Source organism: Artibeus jamaicensis, unplaced genomic scaffold, assembly GCF_021234435.1.
Source record: "Artibeus jamaicensis isolate MK-2021 breed Jamaican fruit bat unplaced genomic scaffold, CSHL_Jam_final scaffold_1031, whole genome shotgun sequence".
NCBI lineage: Eukaryota > Metazoa > Chordata > Mammalia > Chiroptera > Phyllostomidae > Artibeus > Artibeus jamaicensis.
The window spans coordinates 910,191-931,582 of record NW_026522026.1 but is presented as its reverse complement, the minus strand read 5'-3'; the positions used below and the strand labels follow the sequence as shown (position 1 = coordinate 931,582).

Sequence of the window (21,392 nt, the reverse complement as noted above, 5' to 3'; positions counted from 1 at the left end):
ACAGCATAAGGACATTTATCACAGCATTATTTATTAGAGTGAAAAGTCATAATAAACTTTAAGTCCACTGTTAAAGGAAAGGATAAGATAGGTGTACTTCCGAATATTTTACAGACAACAAAAATGAAGTTCTAAATAGTTTTGGTGTTATGGAAGTTGTATAACATAAAAAGGGAAAGTAGGATATTTCATAAATGAAGCACTTTAAGGCCCTTCCAGTACACACAGGTAAAGTAGGCCAAAATGTTAACATTGGAGGTAGGATTATATATTATTTGCTTTTGTTTCCTTTTACTTTTCAGTATGTGTCAAATATTCTGTAATTAGTATGCATCTTACACTTAAAATATTCATTATTAATTTTTAATCAATTATTTTAAAATTTGGAAAATTCTAAATTTCTATCCATTTACAAAATGTACTTAAAGAAAAAGAGGTGTCTATTTAGCATCTCCTCTGTGCTCAGCACACTTCCAGATGCTATGACCAATACACAAGAAGAATAAGAATTGGGCCTCACTTTTTACAAGTGTTTTTTCCCTAATATGGACAGAACTAACACAGAAAAAAAAATCAGCACACCATACAAGACAATATGGGATTCAATATAAAAGATGATGTGCTATGAGCCTTCAGGAGAGCTGGGGTAATCTGGAGAAGATATTAATGTAACAGGGCCTTCATGGATGGAAGTGGAACTTTCTAGCACTACATGAGCCACACAAAGAGACAAGAAGAAGCCTAACATGAATGTGGGAATAGAGATGGGATTGTCCTGCTCCTCTTTCTCTTTGTGTTTCTAACAAACCTTGCCTTTACATGCTTCATTTATACACATGCCCCCCCAAATTGGTGATGTTCAGATTTTTCAGTGGTCAAGACCTCTCTTCCCTCCATCGCGAGTGTGCAGTAAACCCTTATCTGCAAAAAATAGCCTAGCACTTTGAAACTCCAAATTTGGTCTAACAACTGGCTGATTCATCATCACCTGGAAGCATGTCCATAATACAGAATTGCAGACCTCACTCCCAATCACAGAATCAAAGCCTGCATTTTATTGAGATTCATGTGCATATTAAAGCTGGAGAAACGCTGTATAGAGCTCGTGGTACTTACTGTCAGAGACAGCTTGCATCCTGAGTGGAAGGGGCAGCTGCCAGTGTGGTTTAACAGCTAAGGGACTAACAAGGTCCACCCCAATGTCTTCGCCATTATTCTTTCCTGCATGTACCATGATTTGAACTCACTGTTCATGGGCCTGGTGGTAATTTGGGAGGATTACATATTAGCCAATACTTGAGCAGAAATCATTTACCTGGTCAATCACAGCAAATACCTGCTCTGTACAGCACAGCATGGTTATTTGGACAAGGCCCAAAGAGAAAGTCACTGTCCAAGTTCTGATAAAGCACAGAAAAAAGGATGCAGAAGACAATGGCGCTGAGTGCAGAGGACCCTGAACGGGGAAGCAATGGGCTTTGAGAGCTGTTCCATCTATTTCACAATGATGTCTGTGTCACGTTACAGCTCAGCTCCCTCCTTTTTTATTTGAAGAATTCTGCTTTGCCAGAATGGAATTGTGTTTGTTGCCAGCTGCACCCTGTTCTAAATCGTACTGGCTATGACTTCAAAGTGAGAGATAAAGGTCTAGTGGCTGATGTGACTGGCCTAAGGAAGAGCAGGTGGGCAAAACCAAAAGCTCTATTCCGTTGTGAAATAGTGATTACCTTTTTCCATCAAGTGCAGTTTTCTTCGGGGTTTTAACTGGGCAGTTAGTTGGTCTGAGTCACAGTGAAACCTCTGAGGTTTTGTGAAGATGTGTCACAGTTGTTCACCTGAAATCCAACATTTCTGGTTCCCTTTCTGGTTTTTAGAAATGAAGTTTGGTTTTCTGAGGGCAAGAAGCATCTTCTTTAGGGTCCATTGGGTCATGACAGAAACGGACTGGAGTATGTCAAAACAAGTAATAAAAGCAACTAAAAGGTCATGTCTTGTGAATTTTCTTTAAAGGTGTATAAAGTTAAGAAGACTCTGATGTGAGTGATTAAAGGAAAACATGTTCAGGGCGTTCAAAACGCCAGAGGAAGAGTCTTCATGATAGTGGCCCCCAGGCTAAGTTTTCAGAGGGGGCCGGACCCTACATTTCTTCCTGCTAAAGGTACAAAAGCTTAAGATTTCCCCCCAGACAACTGGATCAATGACCAACTACTGTCTAAAACAGGGATCCCCAACCTTTGGGACTCAGAGGGGTACAAGTCCAGGCCTGTCAGGAGCCAAAACCCATGGCAGGAGGCAAGCCTGAATGTAATGTGCTTGAATCATCCCAAAACCACCCCACCCTGGTTTGTGGAAAAATTGTCTTCTGTGAAAATGGTCCCTGGTGCCAAAAAGGTTGGGGACCGCTGCTCTAGAGAAATCTACAGGCTGTGAAACAGAAGTGTTTATATAAGGCAGGTGTGTGTTAGCCTTGCTAGATTATGTCCTGTGTTGTCACCCTCAGGTGTTATTTCCTTCGTATTTATTTACTTTATCATCTACAGACATCACCAGGATGTATCCAGCCATTTTAAAATTAGCAGGTGACGACCACTAGGTGTAGGAACTTGCCATACAAGCAGCTGAGAGCACTAGAGACAGGAGGGGATCACTTCAGAGCCTGCCACGCCTGCTGCATGCACCCTAACTTCAGAGCTGACTTTCAAAGCTTTATCAGTAACTTAACAAGGGCACACAGAGTCATTTCCTTGCTCTAAGGAATGCAGGCCTGGTGTCAGGTTTGCAGAAGGATACTGTGTTGATGGGACGAAGAGTCATTTTCCACAGGGACATTTCCCCCTCTATTGTCTCAAATTTAATACGTGTGTTTTGCTCCCCAGTGTGTTTACATGTTACATTACAGAGGTCCCAAGTGATCAACTAAGTTTCAGTGACTCAGAGGTGAAGATGTGCCATCGTATCTGCTAAAACAAATGTCCGATCCATACATTTTGATGAAATATTGAGGTGAAAGAGTATTTTACAGTGAAAGCCATTCGTATATAGATTTAAAAAATCATTTGAAAAAGGTAGTGAAACATAAAATGTAATTTTATTTTGCTAAGGATAATTCTTAAGAGACACTTTATATAGAATAAGTTAATGATTTTGCAATGAATGATTAAAATATAAAACTGGTGGTGGTGGTGGATTTAAGCAACTAGTGGGTGGCCTAGAATAGTCTATGTCTAAGATCCCTTCTTACCCTGAGATTCTACAATGCAGATGTTGCTGAATATTTTAAGCAACAGAATGTGGTAGCTTATTCAGCATACTCTGTGGTTTACCAGCAGGAAGAGCACACTGCTGTATTTTCATGGGAGCTTTAAAAGCTGTTTTAAGAATCTATCAGTAAGTATTTATTGGGTATCTATTATGTGCAAGACACTGTACCAGGAACTTTATAAAACTAAAAGGACAAGATTCATTTCCTCAGGAAGTTTTCAACATTATATTTTTTCAGATTTCTGAGATCTCCTTATGAACTCTGTCCCAGGCAATTTTTTTCCTAAGAAATCCCTTAGAGTTAGCAGGTAACTTTCCTGGTAATTCTGAGAACTCTTTCTCTCTAGGCAGGAATATACAGAGAGTAGGCCAAATGCTGTTAATAAAAGCAAAACACCTTGTATTCTAAGCAAGGCAATATAGAAATGTCTACTTTACAAAATAAATTACACTATTTAATCAAGATATGAAGAAAGTGGGTCTGCAAATAATTCTACCAGGACATGAAGAATAAAAGTCTTTGTTACTAGTAGCACATATTGCTAGCATCACTCATATTGTACTATTAAAGAAAACTGGCCATTGGGTGTTTCCCTTAACTGATCAGGACAGTGTTTCCCAAATCCTGCAGGTGATGAGCTGGTGCTGGGGAATGGCAAGTCTTATACTCTTTGGTCTGGAGGCTCAGTCACAGCGTGGCAGTCCTTGCCCACCTACCTTCCCAAGCCGTGGTCCCCGACTGCTAGGTCTGGGTACTAGTTTCTCTCCCCCTAAACTTGTCCTTGAATGTGTTCCTTTGACTGAGCTGTGTCTGCCTGGTAAAGAACATAAGAATATTAAAAACAAAAGTAGGTACTAGTGTCTACTATTCCTGAAACATATTCTAAAATGAAGGTCAGGCGTGGCCAAGAAAAATTAGGTTAGAGTTTAGAGGGTAGATACCATAAAGGGAGAGTGACTTGCAATCTTAAGATATTAGAATAGTGCAGCAAGGAGAAAGATTAGTTGAAGGGAAGAGGAGTCAGAGAAAGAGACTGAGTGACAAGTGACATGTTGGGAGGTAGAACAGAGATGGGAAGAGAGGAAGACAGAATGGAAAAGGTAGATATAAAGACTACTGGTGATTAGAGATAGCTTAGCATATAAGAAGTGGTAAAAAGATGGGAATGAAAAATAGAAAGCTAAATATAGAATGGTTGAGAGAGAAATAAAAGAAGGAGGATAAGAAAGGAAATGATAAAGGCGAAAAAAAGGTAGTGGAAGAGAACGTTAACTTGGAGAAAAACTGACAAAGACCAACACAGGAAAAAATGTACAATCATCAGGATTATATAGATCTCCATACATAAAATGGAAAGTTCAGCTGCTTTTCTGTCTTGCAAAATCAGAGAATTTTGTAAGCACAGAATTTTGAGAGAAAAAAGAAGAATCAGCAAGCAAAGGGAAACTAACCTGACCAGTAGCTTCCACATTTCAAGGTGGTGGCGGTCATAGTCTTCCTGCCTTTTTTAAAAGGTCTGTGCCTATAGTGACAGCCCTAGATGTAGTGACACCCAGAGACCCAACCTCATCATGTCACCTGGGCCACTACTCCTATTGCTGGAATGGGGAAAAACTTAAGAATCACCAAGAGGGTCAGATACTTAATCAAGTCGTGGGGGGAAGTTTAAGAACCACTGTGCGATATCAGGCATTTTCCTCCTCCAAAGAATACTCAGTTGATATAATCGCTAGGCCTGAAGTAGTAAGCAGTCTTGCACCTGGTCTTGTGGATTGGTCCCTATTTGAAGGGAATCAAATGGAGTGCGTTCGTCTGCATTAAGTGGATCTACATTTACACTCTGAAACTGAGTCCCAGTAGCTAATCCAGCCAATGAGTTAGGAATTTCAGTAGGAATTAATGAATCCCCATTGAATGGGCTTTGCCTTCCAATGCTAGAGGGATTTCCGGGGCTGGAGGAGTGATATTTGGCTAATTTGGAGCCAAAGCATGGCAGCTGTAGGATGCTAGATGGTCTTTGTTGTTGCCTTTCACCCTCATTTCCTAGCACTTCGCTTTGGATGTCTTCTGGCTTGGGGCCTTCCTCAGGTGTCCCGATAACAAGCTGCTCAGGAGTAAGGTCAATGGTCCTTTCATTGACCTGGTTGCCTTCAAATATTTGTTCCAAAATATTGTTTCCTTCTCCTCCAGGGTCATTTTTGAGACAAGGTGTGTTCTTTGATTGAAGGGAACTGGCTTCAGAAAATGGCATACTTCCCCTTTGGTCCAGTTGGTTCTTTATAGAACATGGCGTGTTCCTCCTCAGAGTGGACACATCATCTCTAAAAGCACTTGGATTTTGACTTTCTACAGGCTGTCTTTTCTCTGAGCTGTTTGTTTGGGTAGGTAGGATGCTTGTTGGGGAGATAGTATGTCTTGCATGCTTTGCATAACTATCTTTTGTATACAGAGGGCTGGTTTCTTGGTTCTCCCCTGGTACCAGACCAAAGGACGGAGTGTAGTCTTGTAGAGCAAGTGGATTGTCTTTGTGTCCAATGGAGCCACCAGCACAGCAAGGGCTTCTTTGGCTAGGGTGAAATAAATGTGCTTCTTTTTGACCTATTGAGTAACTTGGAGGCAGTAAGTCCTGGAAAGCCAAATGTTCACTGTCTGGTGAATTTAACCTAGTAATCTGCATGTCATAATTCAAGTTCTCACCTTCATGCCATGTTGGGTTTCTCTGAAGCCCAGCTGGGGAGTTGGGATAAGGCTGGTTCTCCTTCTGGTGTGGTGGACTAGCAGGGGCTTTGTGTACATTTCTTGGCTGATCCCAGAAATTTCTGCTAAAATATGGTCTTCTTTCTCTCTGCCCTTGGGCTTCTATCCTGTGGTCCCAGGAGTTCCAAGAAGGAAACACAGTGTCTTCTTCTTGTCCAACAGCTCTATTAGCATAATAGCCCCTGCTCTCCACAGGTGGTAGTACAGTGGGCACTGCATTATATGATGGAAAATTCTCATCTGGGTTCCAGGGGTAATATTCACCATAAGGAAAATCCTCCCTGGGTTTTGCTGGATTATCTAAGGAATACGGAAGGTATTCCTTTGGTTGACTTGAGGTATGCTGCTCACCTTTGTAATGCCTAACTGTGGTGCCTTCTTTAAAGCTGGACTCTTCCACACCCCATTTACTTTGTTCTGGAAAAAGCTCATCTCCAGTTGGATCAATTGGGTCCTCTTCATTATAAGGGACTGTTTCTTTTGGGTCTGGAGTATTCATGGGGTACAGCGGATCTTCTGGTAGCCCCACAGTATTGGGTGAGTCATCTCTCTCATCCCATTTACTGCTTCTAATGTATGGTGAGTTTTCCCTGGGATCAAAAGGATTATAGTCAGAGTAGTGCACATCTCCTGTAGAGCCATGGGGAGGATGAGGCAAGTGTTCTTCCTGTCTGCCTGGATCTTTCTTAACAGGTGGAGAGATTTCTTGGTGATTCCAAGTATTTCTTCCACCAGGATATTGTTCTCTTGCAGGGGAAGGGATTTCCTCAGGGTATGCAGGCTCATATGCACCGTGCTTTAATTCTGGCTGATTAGTTTCTGATTCATATGGGATCCTTCTCGGTCCTACAATAATCCCTTTGGGCAAATTCTGGGTTTGGGTTTGTCCATCAGAAATTGGGGCTCTTCTGGAATCTCCTCTTGGGTAATAAGAGTTTTCACGTTGATCAATAGAATTAAAATTTGGGACTAGCACGTTACCCTCAGGTTGAGGCTGTTTATAGTTTGATTTATTAACTCCATAATCTTGAGAGTTTCTCCAGGAGCCAGTTGGATCCCTTGTAGGAATGACTATTCTTTCTTTTTGACCTAATGGCTTCTCTCTTGGATTTTGAATTTTTTCATTGTGGCCAACAGTAGTACTATGTTTGGGATGCAAAGGGGAAATGTTGGTTCCCATAGGGTGTTTACTTGGCCCCTGAGGTTTCCTTCCGAAATTTGTTGGATTTCCTGCAGAATTGGGAGAACTGCCTCTTGCAGTGGAAGCATGAGGTTTGGGATAGGTTGGATTTCCTGGACGAACTGCTTGTTTGCTTTGCAAAGCGTAGGAGTTCCACCGAGGGCCTCTTTGGACTTGATTTCGGTAAAAAGGCCAATTCTGTCTGTGCCCTGTGGCAGTACCAGGGTGACGCCATTGTCTTCCCACAGGAAAACTTTGAACGTTAGGATTTGGGTAACTTTCTCGAATATTCGGCTGACTTGGTCTCCATGGGATTTGACTTTTTGGTGCCCCCTGGCCTGAAACATTAACTGCTGGGGGAGAGTCGACCCCGTTTTTAGCTGTAGGGTTGTCCACTGTGTTCGGTCCCTGGCCACTGTTGCCTGTTGGGCTGGTGTCATTTCCACCTGGACGCCCACCGGGACTGGCTGCATTTGCTTGGGTAGAATTAGTCTCAGGAACTGTTGAATTTGACGAGGGTTCGGTGGTGGCTGGAGTCTCGGTTTTAGGAGGGTCTTCTTCTTTGGGTTTTTCAAAATCTTGTTCAAACATCTCTTCTGAGTAATATGGAGGACGTCCCCCAAATCCCTGATATCCAAAATATCCAAAGTAAGGATTCTGTAGGGAAGAAGATGGACATTGTTAATTACTTTTTGTTTCCCACCATGGTGTTTTTTTTTTTTTTAATGTGAGAGAGAATCTTATCAGCCACATGCTTCTTTTAACTCTAATGACTTAAGCTTTCTTTCTTGAGATTTAACTTCTCCTTGGGTTCCATGAGCCCACTCCCTTCTGGTTTTCTCTTCTGGTGCTTGGACTTCCTGACCATTACTTCTCAGCTTTCTCTTCCTAGGCCTAGATTCTGAACCTAACTGTTTTTCTAAAGGTTTCCATCCTCTGTCCTCCTCATTCTTCTGTTCTCATTTTAAATATCTGCTGTGCCACAAACACTACAATGACTTTCAACGACATGGTGCTAGACTGCAGTAACAGTACATCGCTCTGAGACATGCATTTGGTACTTCTCCTAGTGCGGTGCAGTAAAAAAATCATGGGGGTCAGAAGACTTGGGTTCTGGGAAAAGTTTAGCCACTCAGTAGGTGATATTAATTAGTAGTTTATTTTCTTGGGGATTTAATAATTGCACGATGAGAGTTAGATGATTACGTAATTCCCTTCTGGGGATAACGTTCTAAGATTCTCTTACTTCCTTTCCTGTTTACTAGTGGCTGCATCACTGTGTAGGGTCCATCATCTACTTGGAGCATAGGTTATTAGGTTAGCCTTCTTTGAGAGAGGGAGGGAGAGGGAGAGAAAGAGACAGGGAGGGGAAAAAGGAGGAAGGTTTCAATACACATGGAGGAGAAATGATGTACCACATTCATTTTATTTTAGGTTACTGGCTTGATTCGTTTCACTTTTCCCCTCTTATATCATGGACACACGAGCTATAGTTTCATGTGTCGGATTTTAACTTTATTAGTTAGGGAAAAAGAAAGTAGAGGCTAGAAGGTTGTAATTCCTAATAGGGAATGTAACTTTACTTATACTTACTCCCCCTTCTTCATTGCTGACAGGTGGACGTCCGTAACCTGGTGGTACCCTCTGAAAGGTGAAAAACACAGGGACCATAAGAGAGAAAACCACTTTTTATGCTGCTATTTGCTTGTTAGACTTGAGGGGTCTTAAAATAGTTTATATCAGTAATTGGGTGTCAGCATCATTAGCTTTTAGCATCTGAGTCATTAGCTTTCACAATCCAGCTATTAATAACTATAACTATAACCTGTCAGTGAATACTGGTGAGTGCAAAGGCTTCAGAAGGATGGTAGGTCATCCCACTCGAAATATCATCTCCTTGCAGTCACTGGCCCCATCACCCCAACACACACACACACACACACACACAGTGTTAAGAGCCACCAGGGTCCAAACATCCATGTTAGAACACGTAATAATGGAGAATAAATAATGATGCTATTTTTAGAATGTCTACTTCTCACTTAGGGTGACAAATTGACAATCTTTCCTGGATTATTACTATAATATTTTTATTTGATTGAGCTTTGTTTTTCTAATCAAATTTGAAGGCTGAGTTTCTACTCAGAGGAGAGCTTAGAAAAACAGTTCAACTGCTATACATCTTGAAGAAATTAGATGAGATTAATAGCTACTTCAGCATGAGAATCATGGTCATCTGCTTTTTATTTTTATTTATTTTAAATAAATTTATTTATTTGTTTATTAAAGATTTCAATTATTTATCTTTAGAAGGGAAGGGAAGGAGAGAAGGAGAGAAATATCTATGTATGGTTGCTTCTCGTGTGTTGCCTGCTGGGAACTGGCTTGCAATTCAGGCATGTGCCCTGACTGGGAATCAAACCACGATCCTCTGATTCATAGGCCTGTGCTCAATCCACTGAGCTACACCAGCCAGGGCCTCATCTTCTTTTTAAATAGTCACCTAGTACTGCCTCAGCTTCCTTAGTTCAGTATGGCCAGTAAAAGAGAGTGACTCTTTTATGAAAAAAAAAACAAAAAACTAACAAACTCTTACTGAAATGAATTGTTCCTTGTTAATAAGAAGCCTTCTTGGTTATAAGAGTCATAGACAAGAAAAACTGGTGCTGTAGCTGAATGAAGTCATTTATTCTTTTTTTGTTAATTTAACAGCAACTTGTCTTTACTATTTCTTTAGTTCAAATAGTTTATTTTGCAATTCATATTTTAATACCTATGATGCAATTTCAATACTATATTTTAATGACTTTAAATTTTAAAGGATTCTTGTAAATATTATTTTGTATGATTTTTAATAATAAAATATCTGTAGCTAGAAACAAGATATGATAGAAAGATGTTTGTCTAATTATCTTATGATTTTCAAACTCCATTTTGTTCCAATTTCTCCATTACATTAAATTAAGATAATCTTTGAGTTTTCTAACCTCTAGTGGAAGCAGGGAATGGTAATGAAGTAGCACAACCTTTAAAATTAACTCATTAACTAAGTTATCAGTGATTGGTGATTTAATCTGTGTCCATGTCACCAAAATGAATAAAAAATTCACTTAAAAATCCTTTTTTCCCTACATGATGACTGATGTGATGATTTTGTTCCAGATTCTCTACTGATTGGCACACAGCAGTCCATTTAGCAGTATAAATTCATATTAATTTGAGGTATAACATGCAAATATTAATTTTTACTTCTAACATAAAGGGAAGAACTCACATGTGGAACTTGCCACGGTGGCTGCTGATAGGGAAAGAGCCCATTGCCGAATGGTGGAAATGGCTGGAGAGAAAGAAAGAATCAGAGTGATGCGGAAGTGAGAAAAAGAAATGAAAAACAAACCTAGTACATACAATTATTCGAAACTTGGGAGAGTCTACGTCTTGCCTTAAACTGTGATTTTTAATTTTAGGGAAGAGATGATAGTAACAACAATTAGTATTAGCATTATTGAACACATGTTCTAGGTTTCATGCTGAGAACTTTATAATGGAAAGCTAATTTAATCCTCATATAACCAAAGAAAATATGTGCTACAGTTATTCCCATTTCACTTAAGATTTGAGGTTCACAGAAGTTAGTCCCTTGGCCCAAACTGCATAGCTGGTAAACTACTGAAGCCAGGATTCCAATCCAGGAGAGTTTTTTCATTCGATTCTGTTTTCTCTACATTTATAATAGTGTCTAATAATAAATGCTGATTGACTAAGAGACAGTATTTGAGAAGCTCCACACCAGATGAGATCTTGAGAAACCACTGATGCATTTTCTTGCTCTAAGTCAGGACCATCCTGAAGTACTAGAAGCAGTGCAACCTTTTGGGGCAACATTTTAGATCACCAAAGCTCAGATCTTGGAAGGGACTTGGAGAGCATTTCATTCACCCATGGAGAACCTGGATTCTAGGAAGGTGAAGTTACTTGCTCAAGTTCATACAAGCAATAAGGGCTGGGGATAGAATTCAAATCTCTGTTCCCTGAGTCTTCCATTAGTGCTCATGTTACACCTGTATTTTAAAAGGAGCTTCTTTAAGGCAAGAGTTTTAGGGTAATTTCTAATCAAACAAGGACCAAAATGGACTCACTAGGCAGTCCTGGATAGGTGATGACAGCATCACCTTGGAAGAAGATGTTATAACTAATGCTTCTAATTTGTACATAGTAGTATCTGGGCTGAGCAGTACTGAAGCCAGTGTGTTATGTGGGAGTAGCAAGGCCAGGCCATCACTCTGAGGCCATACGATTTGGTTTTGAATTTTGCTGGGCAAGTCTCACCTGAGGTGGCTGGGCTTCCTCTTGTGGTGGAGTTGGGGCAGGTGGTGGCTGCTTTAAGGGCCGCTTTGGTAGTGGCTTCTTTGGTTGAGGCTGGCTGGGTTTCTCGGTCTCTGGGACTTGATCAGTCTTGCTCTGGTGTTTGGGTGCTGAAGGAAACGAAGGTTTCCATGGGCGCCCCATTTTGGGTGGTGGCTGGGGCCACATGGGCATCTGGTACTGTGGGAAGAGCTGAGGAATTTGCGCACCGTATCCATACAAGGGGCCCAGCTGTGCTAGCTGCAAGGGTAGCAAATAACAGTAAGGTTACCTGAGGGCTGAGATCCTAGCTCTCCCTACTCTCTTTTGTTAATCTTTAACCTCAGCCTGGGATCTTAAAAATCCTATGGAATTTAACAAGGGAAGCATCAAGGTCTATAGCTAGCATTCTTTTAAATGTTATCTTACAGAAATGAATTTCATTCAGTCTTGTAGAAAACCAACCAACCAAACAAAGCAAAAGGCTGAAGTGGGGGCGGGCGCAACTTCAGTTTAAGAATGAAACCCTGACTGGTAAGAAGTGTATAAATAAGTTTACAGGGAAGTTGATGTCAAGTTCAAACCTGCTGTGGATTCTTAGAGGCTGGAGAAAGAGGAGGCAAAGCAAAAAGAAGATAAAGAAAGTGAGGGTGTTAAAAAAACAAATGAAAAAAGAGAGACTATAGAAATTCTGCTGTGTAAACACCCCCTTAGTGGTGCCAGTGCCTCTTGATCACAGATGAATTTTGTTTTCATGATCAGAATCTCCACAATTACAAGGTTGACAGGGAAGCAAAAGTAGTTATAATCTGAAAATGCTAATGTCTGAATTGACCTTTTACAACATCAAATCCCATTCAAATGTTCCTTCTCTGGCTTAACACCAGTGTCTCTCCCAGTCTTCAGTAATTAATCTCTTGTTGTTTATTGGGTGATGTACACACAACACAGTAAAAATGCTACATGGGCTGAAGGAAGGTAAAATTGCAAATCTTGCATTAAGATGCAGTATTTTATGACAAATTAAGTTGGTGAACATTTCAAATTATAGGCCAAGGCACTAAAACCAAGAATGAGAGTTTAAAAGAGTTAGTCCAATCAGTGGCTGAAGATGAGAAAATTTAACAATGATAATAAGTTTAGGTGAGGGGCTTTAAAAGAGAATGACTTGAATAAAAAGAAAATTGATGAAGTCCTGGATTGTTCCCCAAAATAGTTTTTATAATTATATCACAAGTCAAAAATGACATATGATACTGCTGCAGTAAGAATCAACACACGGTGGTATCACCTAAATTCATTTCAATGAAATAGGAACATATTTCATAATTTTGGTGTTATTTTTCAAGATAATCCACACACCCTGAGTATTTACTATGCTATTTTTGTGTTCTCATTGTTTGTGAATAATATTGTGTGATCTTTTCCCAGAGCCCATTTCTCTTAGATTTAAAGAATATTTGTAATTAATAAATGAGTTTTATTTACTCGAAACAACAATAGTAATGAATAAAAAAAAATGTGAGCCCTGGCGGGTGTGGCTCAGTGGGCTGAGTGTGGCCGGCAACCAAGGAGTCGCTGGTTCAATTCTCAGTCAGGGCACATGCCTGGGTTCCAGACCAGGTCCAGGCACATAAGAGGCAAACTCACATTGATGTTTCTCTCTCTCTCTTTATCATTCCCTTCCCCTCTCTCTAAAAAGAAATAAATAAAATCTAAAAAGAAGAGAATTTGATGTAAGGGGAAAGATGAAATTATTTCTCCCCCTTGAAATTCTTATAATGGTTATATTGTAATTAAAATGTTTAGATAGCTATTGATGTCTTAATTAGCTAAGACAAACCCCCAAATATAATTATGAGTATACAAACAAGAAATCACCGGAAATAATGTAAATCATTAGAAATAATCACTTACATGTGGAGAGTTCATGAAGTGGAATTGACCATACCGCATCATCTGTAACCAAAGGAATCCATCAATGGAAATTTTTTCATTCAATCAATCCACAAATCATAATAAATAAGTTGAATTTTTTGATTTTAAGGTATAAGAGCCCTAATATCTTTTAGAGGTATTAATAAATTTAAAATAAATAAGCAATAAACACTTCTATGTTATTTTCATTTTTTACTCAGAATTTTATTTTGAGAAGAATCAATATAGAATAATAGAGAATAAAAATCTGGTTTATTTTGAAGTTAGATATTATACTGTACTTTTTTGGAATTCAGGATTTGAGAGTGTGATAATTCTATAAAAAATGATCCTCCCTTCTGATGTGTAATGAATTTGGCTAATGATCCTGGATAGGAGTCATGTAAAAGTTATTTATATGCTTAAGTGTCTACCTTCTAACAGCCAAATGGTACAAATGGCTGCATTTGCTAGCTTGAGAACTTAGCAAAAAAGCTATCTATATGTAACACAAATTCACATTTACCTTGGAAAGGAATATTGAAATACATAGGAGGGATGATGCTGGGGAAATTATTAATTTGCTGTGATTTGAGAGTTTAAGTCTTTCAATGTCACTTCCTCGATCTCTTTCATAAGCAACTTTATGTATCAGAAAGTTTTCCAATATTATCCTTTTTAAGTGAACTCTCAGAACAGGGCTCTGGAAAACTTTGCTCCAGAGACTAAACATACATACCTCCTCACTTTTACTGCTAAATCCAGGCATTCGGGGCATTTGCATCTGGAAGTGAAAGAATATCAATGACAAATTCAGAATGTCAGTTGAAATAAGCCCAATAATTTCCTCCAAGATATGTAACAAAGACACAAAAAGTCCTAAAATTAAAAAAAAAAACTTACTGGCATAGCAATAGCATTCCCAAGCACACCTAGAAAGACCAGGAGCATCTTCATTTTTCCACTTGGCGCCTGAAATTAAAAAATGGATTTTATTTTTGAACTATGAAATAATTATGCTTGGGGTACTCTGCACTTCTTTAGGCACTAGGTCATCTGTCCGTCAAGGGGAATGCAGATATAGACAGTGATAGGGGCCTCTGCTGCCATTCTTATTTTACACCAAGAAACCATTAGATGTTACCTAGAGCTGTTCTAAACTGCCAAATGGGTCAAAGTAAAAAGAAGAGATGAGAGAAAGAGAGAGAGAGAGAGAGAGAGAATAGTGATGCTTGAGAAGATGAAAGAAGGCTATTTGCTAGCCTGTTTAGGAAAGGCATAGTAATGTCTGACTATATTCATTATTTACAATAATCTCAGTTTCAATGAGGGCACACTCCAAAATCAGTACTTTGAACTCCTACCTAAGAAGCTGTCGACAACATCCAGTTATATAGGGGCTAATTAAATAAGCTGAAATAGTCCAGAATCCTATTCTTTTCTTTTTTGCTCTATTGTTGTTTCTTTATTATCATTTTACCTTTTTAAAAATCACTTCTGCTCAAGGGCTGGCCAGAGAAATAGAAAAACATAAGCAAAACTAAAATTTCATCTCTTTGTTAGGTACTTGGATGAAACATATAGAAGGAGATATTGACACTGTAGACATATATGTGGCTTGGAGATTATTTTCATGGATTTAATTTATACTACTTTAGTTAATTATTCAAGCCTTGTATAAATAGAGCTTGTGTTTACATCTTTGAACAAGATTTGTTCTGAAGCATTTCCTTGGATAATTCCTTAAGAAAACTGTTCTACTTGCATATGTAACAGAAGAAAATAAATGTTCTCAGAATGATTTATTTTCATGGTATGTCAGATACAGCACAATTCCCTGCATGGTAACCAGCATATAGACACCAGTACCTTTTCGTCCCTTTTGTTCCTGCTGCCTCTTTCTGAGCATGAAATGCATCTAGCAGCGATTTGAGCTGATGCTCACCCTGCTGCTTCTTTCCTAGCAATATGATTAAAGAATGCTCCAGCATTTTCCTAAAATTTAGGTGTTATAAATTACCTTTTATATGTTAGAGAAATTGAGAGAATGTAATTAAACAAAGGAAGCAGTAATATATAAATGCCTTGTCTCCTAATTAAAGATTTTCAGAATTATAATATTGTAAAAATAACAACTGGAGCTGGTGTGTTTAGTATAGCCTACAATAATACAAGGAAGCTAATAAAGAAACTATTGATGAATCCCTTTTCCCCCCTAAATCTACTTTCTAAGATTGTGGCCTAAGATTTTGGGGAACTTTTGGATGTTTAATTTCTCTGTTGCTTAATCATCCATCTCTGTAATAGCTGTCACTTAGATTCTTGATAATGTTTCACAATTATGTAGGATAATGTGGTCTTTTATTCTGCAAATATAAAATGCTACTCATTCTATCTTTTGTAAAATTAACATGTTGTGTTGGATGACTTTTAAGATTCCTTCCAATTCTAAATGTTCATGATTAGATGAAAATTTATGGTTAGTTATTTTTTTCAACAGAAAATAACACTCATAATGACTGCTATGAAATATGGTGGCTTTGTAAGTTCCTACTTTTTCTATCCCAGCCATTAACTCAGATGCTCTTTGTTTCTTCTGACACATTGAAATAGTGTTTTATTCCATCCAGTGTACTTCTGACAATATTTAGTTTGGTATGGAACCCGTGTGTATGAGGAAAAATAAGTGAGAATACTCACCAAGTTATCTAGCTTAGGAAAAGAGGCTCCATGTCTGCACTGAAGCAGCACCATTTTTCACCAAAATTTTCATAAGCCTTCTAGAAAGAGATGGTTTGGCATGAGAAAAAAACTCATATAGAAATGAAACAAACAAAATGATTTCCAAAGCTTCAGTTCTGTGGTGGCACATATAAAATTAATTGTTTTACCCAATCATACTTTTATTAGAGGGTCTTCTATATCAAGTTTAATCTGTTCTTTTAAGGGTAAAGTAAAAACTAAATCAGAGAGAAAATGACCTGGGCACTGTATTATGAGATATTTCCAGTACAATGTTGATAAAACTTGGCTGCTCTAATGTACATCACAGTGTTAAATGAGATGTAACTAGGTTGGAAGAAAACTTATAAGAAAACAAATATAGCAAATAAACCAAGGAGTTTCAAGTTTTATCAGAAATCATTCTGCAAACCATGATTATACAACTAATATCAAAGAATGCAATACAGAAGTCAACCAACACCTATGAATTAAATTACTTTTGGCTCTACATTATTTATGTTGATAATCTCTAATACTCACCCAATGCCAGTTAGAAGCTCCAATATTTAAAAAATAACTTTTACTTGAACTTTGTTAGCCTGTCTTTGAAGTATATTTTTAATGGTCTACAGTGGAAATGACTACAAATTGCAGAAGCCAGAGAGATTTCAAGAAGCAAGACACATTTTTTTCTGAATAATACAACAAATTCTTCATAGAGTTACCATGTTCAGTACCCAAAGGCTGCTCCTTGTTGGAAGAGCTTGGGAGAGCAAGGTCACATTTAAGCACCGTTGCTGACCTGTGCAACCAATCAGCTTTGAGAAAGATGGTTTTGCCCTCACAAGAGTTTAAGGTAAAAAAACACATCCAATGTAAAATTTATAATGTGTTATTATAGATGCTGTCAAATCAAGTCTCTTATTATGTATAATAGCAGTCTAGGAAAAAGAGCTTGCAGCAAGATTTAGAAGATGCTTTCCTTGATGAATCTGGGCTTTTCTGGTGTAGAAACTCTGTTTATACAAAGACATTGAAGGGACAAAGGTGAATGTTTACTCTGCTATTGTCATATATCATTGAACATCATCAAAAGGCAGGCCAATATATGTATTTAATTTAATGTGTAATTAATATATTTAATACATAATTAAAATTGATTGGAATGTCATGTCCATGGAAGGCTTGATTTGGTTCAAATTACATAAGGCTACCAGGACCGAGTGTTCTTTTTTTTTTAACTTCACTGTAGGAATTTATTTTTTTTTAATTTTTATTTTTTTAAATTGATTATGCTGTTACAGTTGTTCTATTCCCCCCTTCATTCCCCTCCACCCTACCCCCCATGCCCACCATTACCCCCCTTTAGTTTATGACCATGTGTCTCAAGTCCTTTAGATTCTATATTTCCCATGCTATTCTTGCCCCCCCCATCTATTTTCTTTCTACTGTCTATGCTACTTATTTTCTGTACCTTCTCCCCCTATCTCCTCCTCCCACTCCCTTGTTGCTAACCCTCCTTGAGATCTTCATTTCTATGTTTCCACTCCTGACCTAGCTGTCCTTTTAGTTTGCTTTCGTTTTAGGTGTGGTTGTTAATAACTGTGAGTTTGTTGTCCTTTCATTGTTCATGTTTCTTTAACTTCTTTTTCTTAGATAAGTCCCTTTAACATTTCATATAATAAGGGCTTGGTGATGATGAACTCCTTGAATTTGATCTTATCTGAGAAGCACCTTATCTGTCCTTCCATTCTAAATGAAAGTTTTGCTGGATAGAGCAATCTTGGTTGTAGGTCTTTGGATTTCATGACTTGGAATACCTCTTTCCAGCCCCTTCTTGCCTGTAAGGTCTCTTTTGAGAAATCTGCTGACAGTCTGTTGGGGACTCCTTTGTAGGTGACTGTCCCCTTAGCTCTCGCTGCTTCTAGGATTCTCTCCTTCATTTTAATTTTGGCTAATGTAATGATGATGTGCCTTGGTGTGTTCCTTCTTGGGTCCAACTTCTTTGGTACTCTCTGGGCTTCCTGGATTTCCTGGAAGTCTATTTCCTTTGCCAGATTGGGGAAATTCTCCTGTATTATTTTTTCAAATAAGTTTTCCTTTCCCCCTTCTGGTACCCCTATAATTCGGATGTTGGAGCGTTTAAAGATGTGCTGGAGGTTCCTAAGACTCTCCTCATTTCTTTGAATTCTTGCTTCCTGACTCTATTCTGTTTGGCCATTATTTGCTTTCTTCTGGTCCACTCCATTGATTTGAGTCCCAGTTTCCTTTTCATTGCTATTGGTTTCCTGTGCAATTCCGTTTATTTCAATTAGTTTCGCCTTCATATGTTTCTCTAATTTGTGGCTATAATCAACCAGTTCTGTGAGGATCCTGATGACCAGTGTTTTAAACTGTGCGTCTGAGAGTTTTGCTATTTCTTCATCGCTTAGGTCTATGGGCTCAGGGATTTTGAGAATTTGCGACATTTTTGGTCTGTTCTGGCCCTTTAAGTGTGAGAAGTTGTGACGCTGTATGTGGGGGCGTGGTCAGAGCGGGGAAATGGCGGCGCCCTCCACTGCCGTTGGACACGGGGAACCGCCCACTCCCTCGCCTGTCCGCTCGAGCACAAATAGGCGACCCCAGTCAACACGCAGCACTGCTTCCCCGCTGTCTCCTCCGCGGTCGCTCGCCTGGTCACTCACTCGGTTGCTCACTAGGTCCAACCCTGCGCCTGGATTCCGCTTCTGGATTCCGCGCCTGAGCCCGTCTGACCGAGTCCTCCTGTGCAATCCCGCTCCACCAGCCACTGGTTTCACCCCTTACCGGTCAGGCTGCAGAATTTGTTGTTAACGGACTTCCGAAAAGTTCAATTTTCCGTGTTCTGGCTGTGTTTTGTGTTGCTAATATTTAGTTGTCCCTAAACTTGGTTGTGTGAGAAGGCACGGCACATCCACCTATACCTCCATCTTGGCGGAAGTCCCGAGTGTTCTTTCTGAAGTCTGCTATAATTCAGTCCCTGGGGATTCAGAGTTTGAGAGGAGATGGGCAAAATAACAAATGAACTCTCAGCTATTTATGACAACACAACTTCTTAAAATATGAGTTGAGAAATTCATTGAAGGGGTTGTATACTATGGGTTTTCTTTTTGAAACCTGACTTACCATAATAAAGATTTCACTTCTAAATAAATGGGACAATCATATTTTTCATCGACAAGAACAAGTTTTGCTATCTTTGCTGAACTTGAATTCTCCTGTTCTCTTACGGCTCCACAAGAGAAAACACTTGTAGTGGTGAGTTTGCTTATTTTAATGTTTATATTTAAAAATTAAAAATGTTAAATTTGATGCCAAAGCTGGTTCCTATTTTGTATGCTTGTGCACCTCAGTTCATCCAGAGGTTGCACAGGCCGCTGTTTTTCCAAGTCACCAGAGGGGTCATATCCTGTCTCTGGAGACAGATGACTTTGCACTTCTTAACCCAATTCCTACCCCACCCCCCGTTTGTATCACTGCAAATTAAAATTTCTCCAGAATATTTGACTTTAAATTAAGCTTTAAATATCTTTTAAGCCTGTAGGTATCAAAGATGTGCGAAGGTACATCTAAACCTGGCTGTCTTTGTCTGATTTTTGTAGAATCTGAGTAGAAATGATAATATTGTATGTACTGTGTGTACACTGAGATGAATTTGCAAGTGGTGGGACATTTAGGGTGCAGTGCATTCATGGAGGTGAAATGGGAATTGTCTTGCTCGATGACCCCAGCTTCTGCCTGCGCCCTCCATGAAGAGGCTCGAGTTTTGCTTTCAGCCTTAGCGGAATAGGTTATTGGGAAATGCCACTAAATCTCGCTTTTGATCATCTTCTGTTTATCCTGTTCCCACTGCCACAAGGGTGGTTAGCGGTTGTGAAATAATCCATGTTTTGAAAATCCAGCCAAGCTATTGAACGGGCGAACTTTTAGTAGTGGTGGCTTGGACTGAGAAAACAATTGAGTCTCTTTTTGCTTTAAGAACTCTGAAAAGGTGCTTAACTCAATTTAATATTTTAAAACCAGTCCTTTGCAACCTTTCTCCATCTGCTTCAGTCATCTCTACTTATAATTTTTCCCCTTCCTGTTGGTTAACATGTTTATGATTTGGCTTTTTAAAAAGTTTAAGTTTGTCTGTGTGTTTGTTGCTTGTTTGCCTCCCCTCCCCATCTTCTTGTCCATAAAACAAGTCTTCCTAAACAGGATCTGTGAATCCATGAAATTGTATATAAGTATTTGTGTGTGTGCACAAATGCACTTTTATTTGTCCCTGAAAGAGAACTCACATCCTCCAAAGGTCTGTGACCTCTTCACTTTTCTTTTCCTCCAATTGTTAAGATCCTCTCATTGGCTTAGAGCAGTGATTTTCAATCCCGTGTGCCACAAAAAAATTTAAAACCTGCACTACCTGACTATTTAGTCAAGGGCACTGACCTCTTTTTCCCTGAGACTGTCAAATAGAACAAATGACAGCAGCCAACACAACAATATTCATCTGGTGTAAATGAATCAAAATTATACCTATTTTTTGTCAGATTGGCAAAAATATGTGTATTTTTGGTGTGCTGCAGAATTTTAGTAATTAGTTTATGTGTGTCATGAGATGAAAAAGGTTGAAAATTGCTGCACTAGAGTTTAAGGTGCTGGGAGCAGCAGAGTCCTCTGATTTCTTTTACTTTAGGTGTGGTGGAAAGAGGCCAGGCTTTGATATTGCCAGATCTGAGTTTAAACCTTCCACAAATTATCCAACTATTCAATTTCCTCTTTAGTAAATTAGGGAGTAGTGAATTTATTCTAAGAAGAAAATGTAATAATGTGTGGGAGATACCTGGTACCTGGTCAGCACTGAGTAATGAGTGACTAGCTGATTAATATGTGAGTTACTTGCATGGCTCCACATTTGACCTTAGGATGACTTACTAAGGACTTCAGAGTAATGAAGGCAGTCTGTGGATTATTTTTAGTAGAATACTCCAACACTGCAGAATTTTTGAACTTGAGACACTTGAGATAAAGTTGTGTCTCAGGAATCCATTATTGGTGACCAAATAACATCTAAGGAATCTACAACCTTGAATTTTCTCTGGAACCATTTATATAGCCTATCCGCAGGCTCTAAATCTGAAAAACTCTTTTGACCCAGGAGGAGTATAGTTTCATCTCCCACACACGAAATGGTTAATAAGATTTTAT

General features: G+C 39.0%; 1 protein-coding gene across 1 annotated transcript; it reads right to left on the bottom strand.

Annotated features, from left to right (window-relative positions):
• Positions 1-4,991: 4,991 nt before the first annotated feature.
• On the bottom strand, positions 4,992-16,214 carry ENAM (enamelin). Its single transcript, XM_037148612.2, has 8 exons — positions 16,161-16,214; positions 14,364-14,432; positions 14,200-14,244; positions 13,461-13,502; positions 11,529-11,804; positions 10,474-10,536; positions 8,793-8,843; positions 4,992-7,856 (listed from the first exon to the last, which is right to left on the bottom strand). Exons 1-8 carry the CDS (start codon positions 16,212-16,214, stop codon positions 4,992-4,994), a joined length of 3,465 nt encoding a protein of 1,154 aa, XP_037004507.2.
• Positions 16,215-21,392: the final 5,178 nt, after the last annotated feature.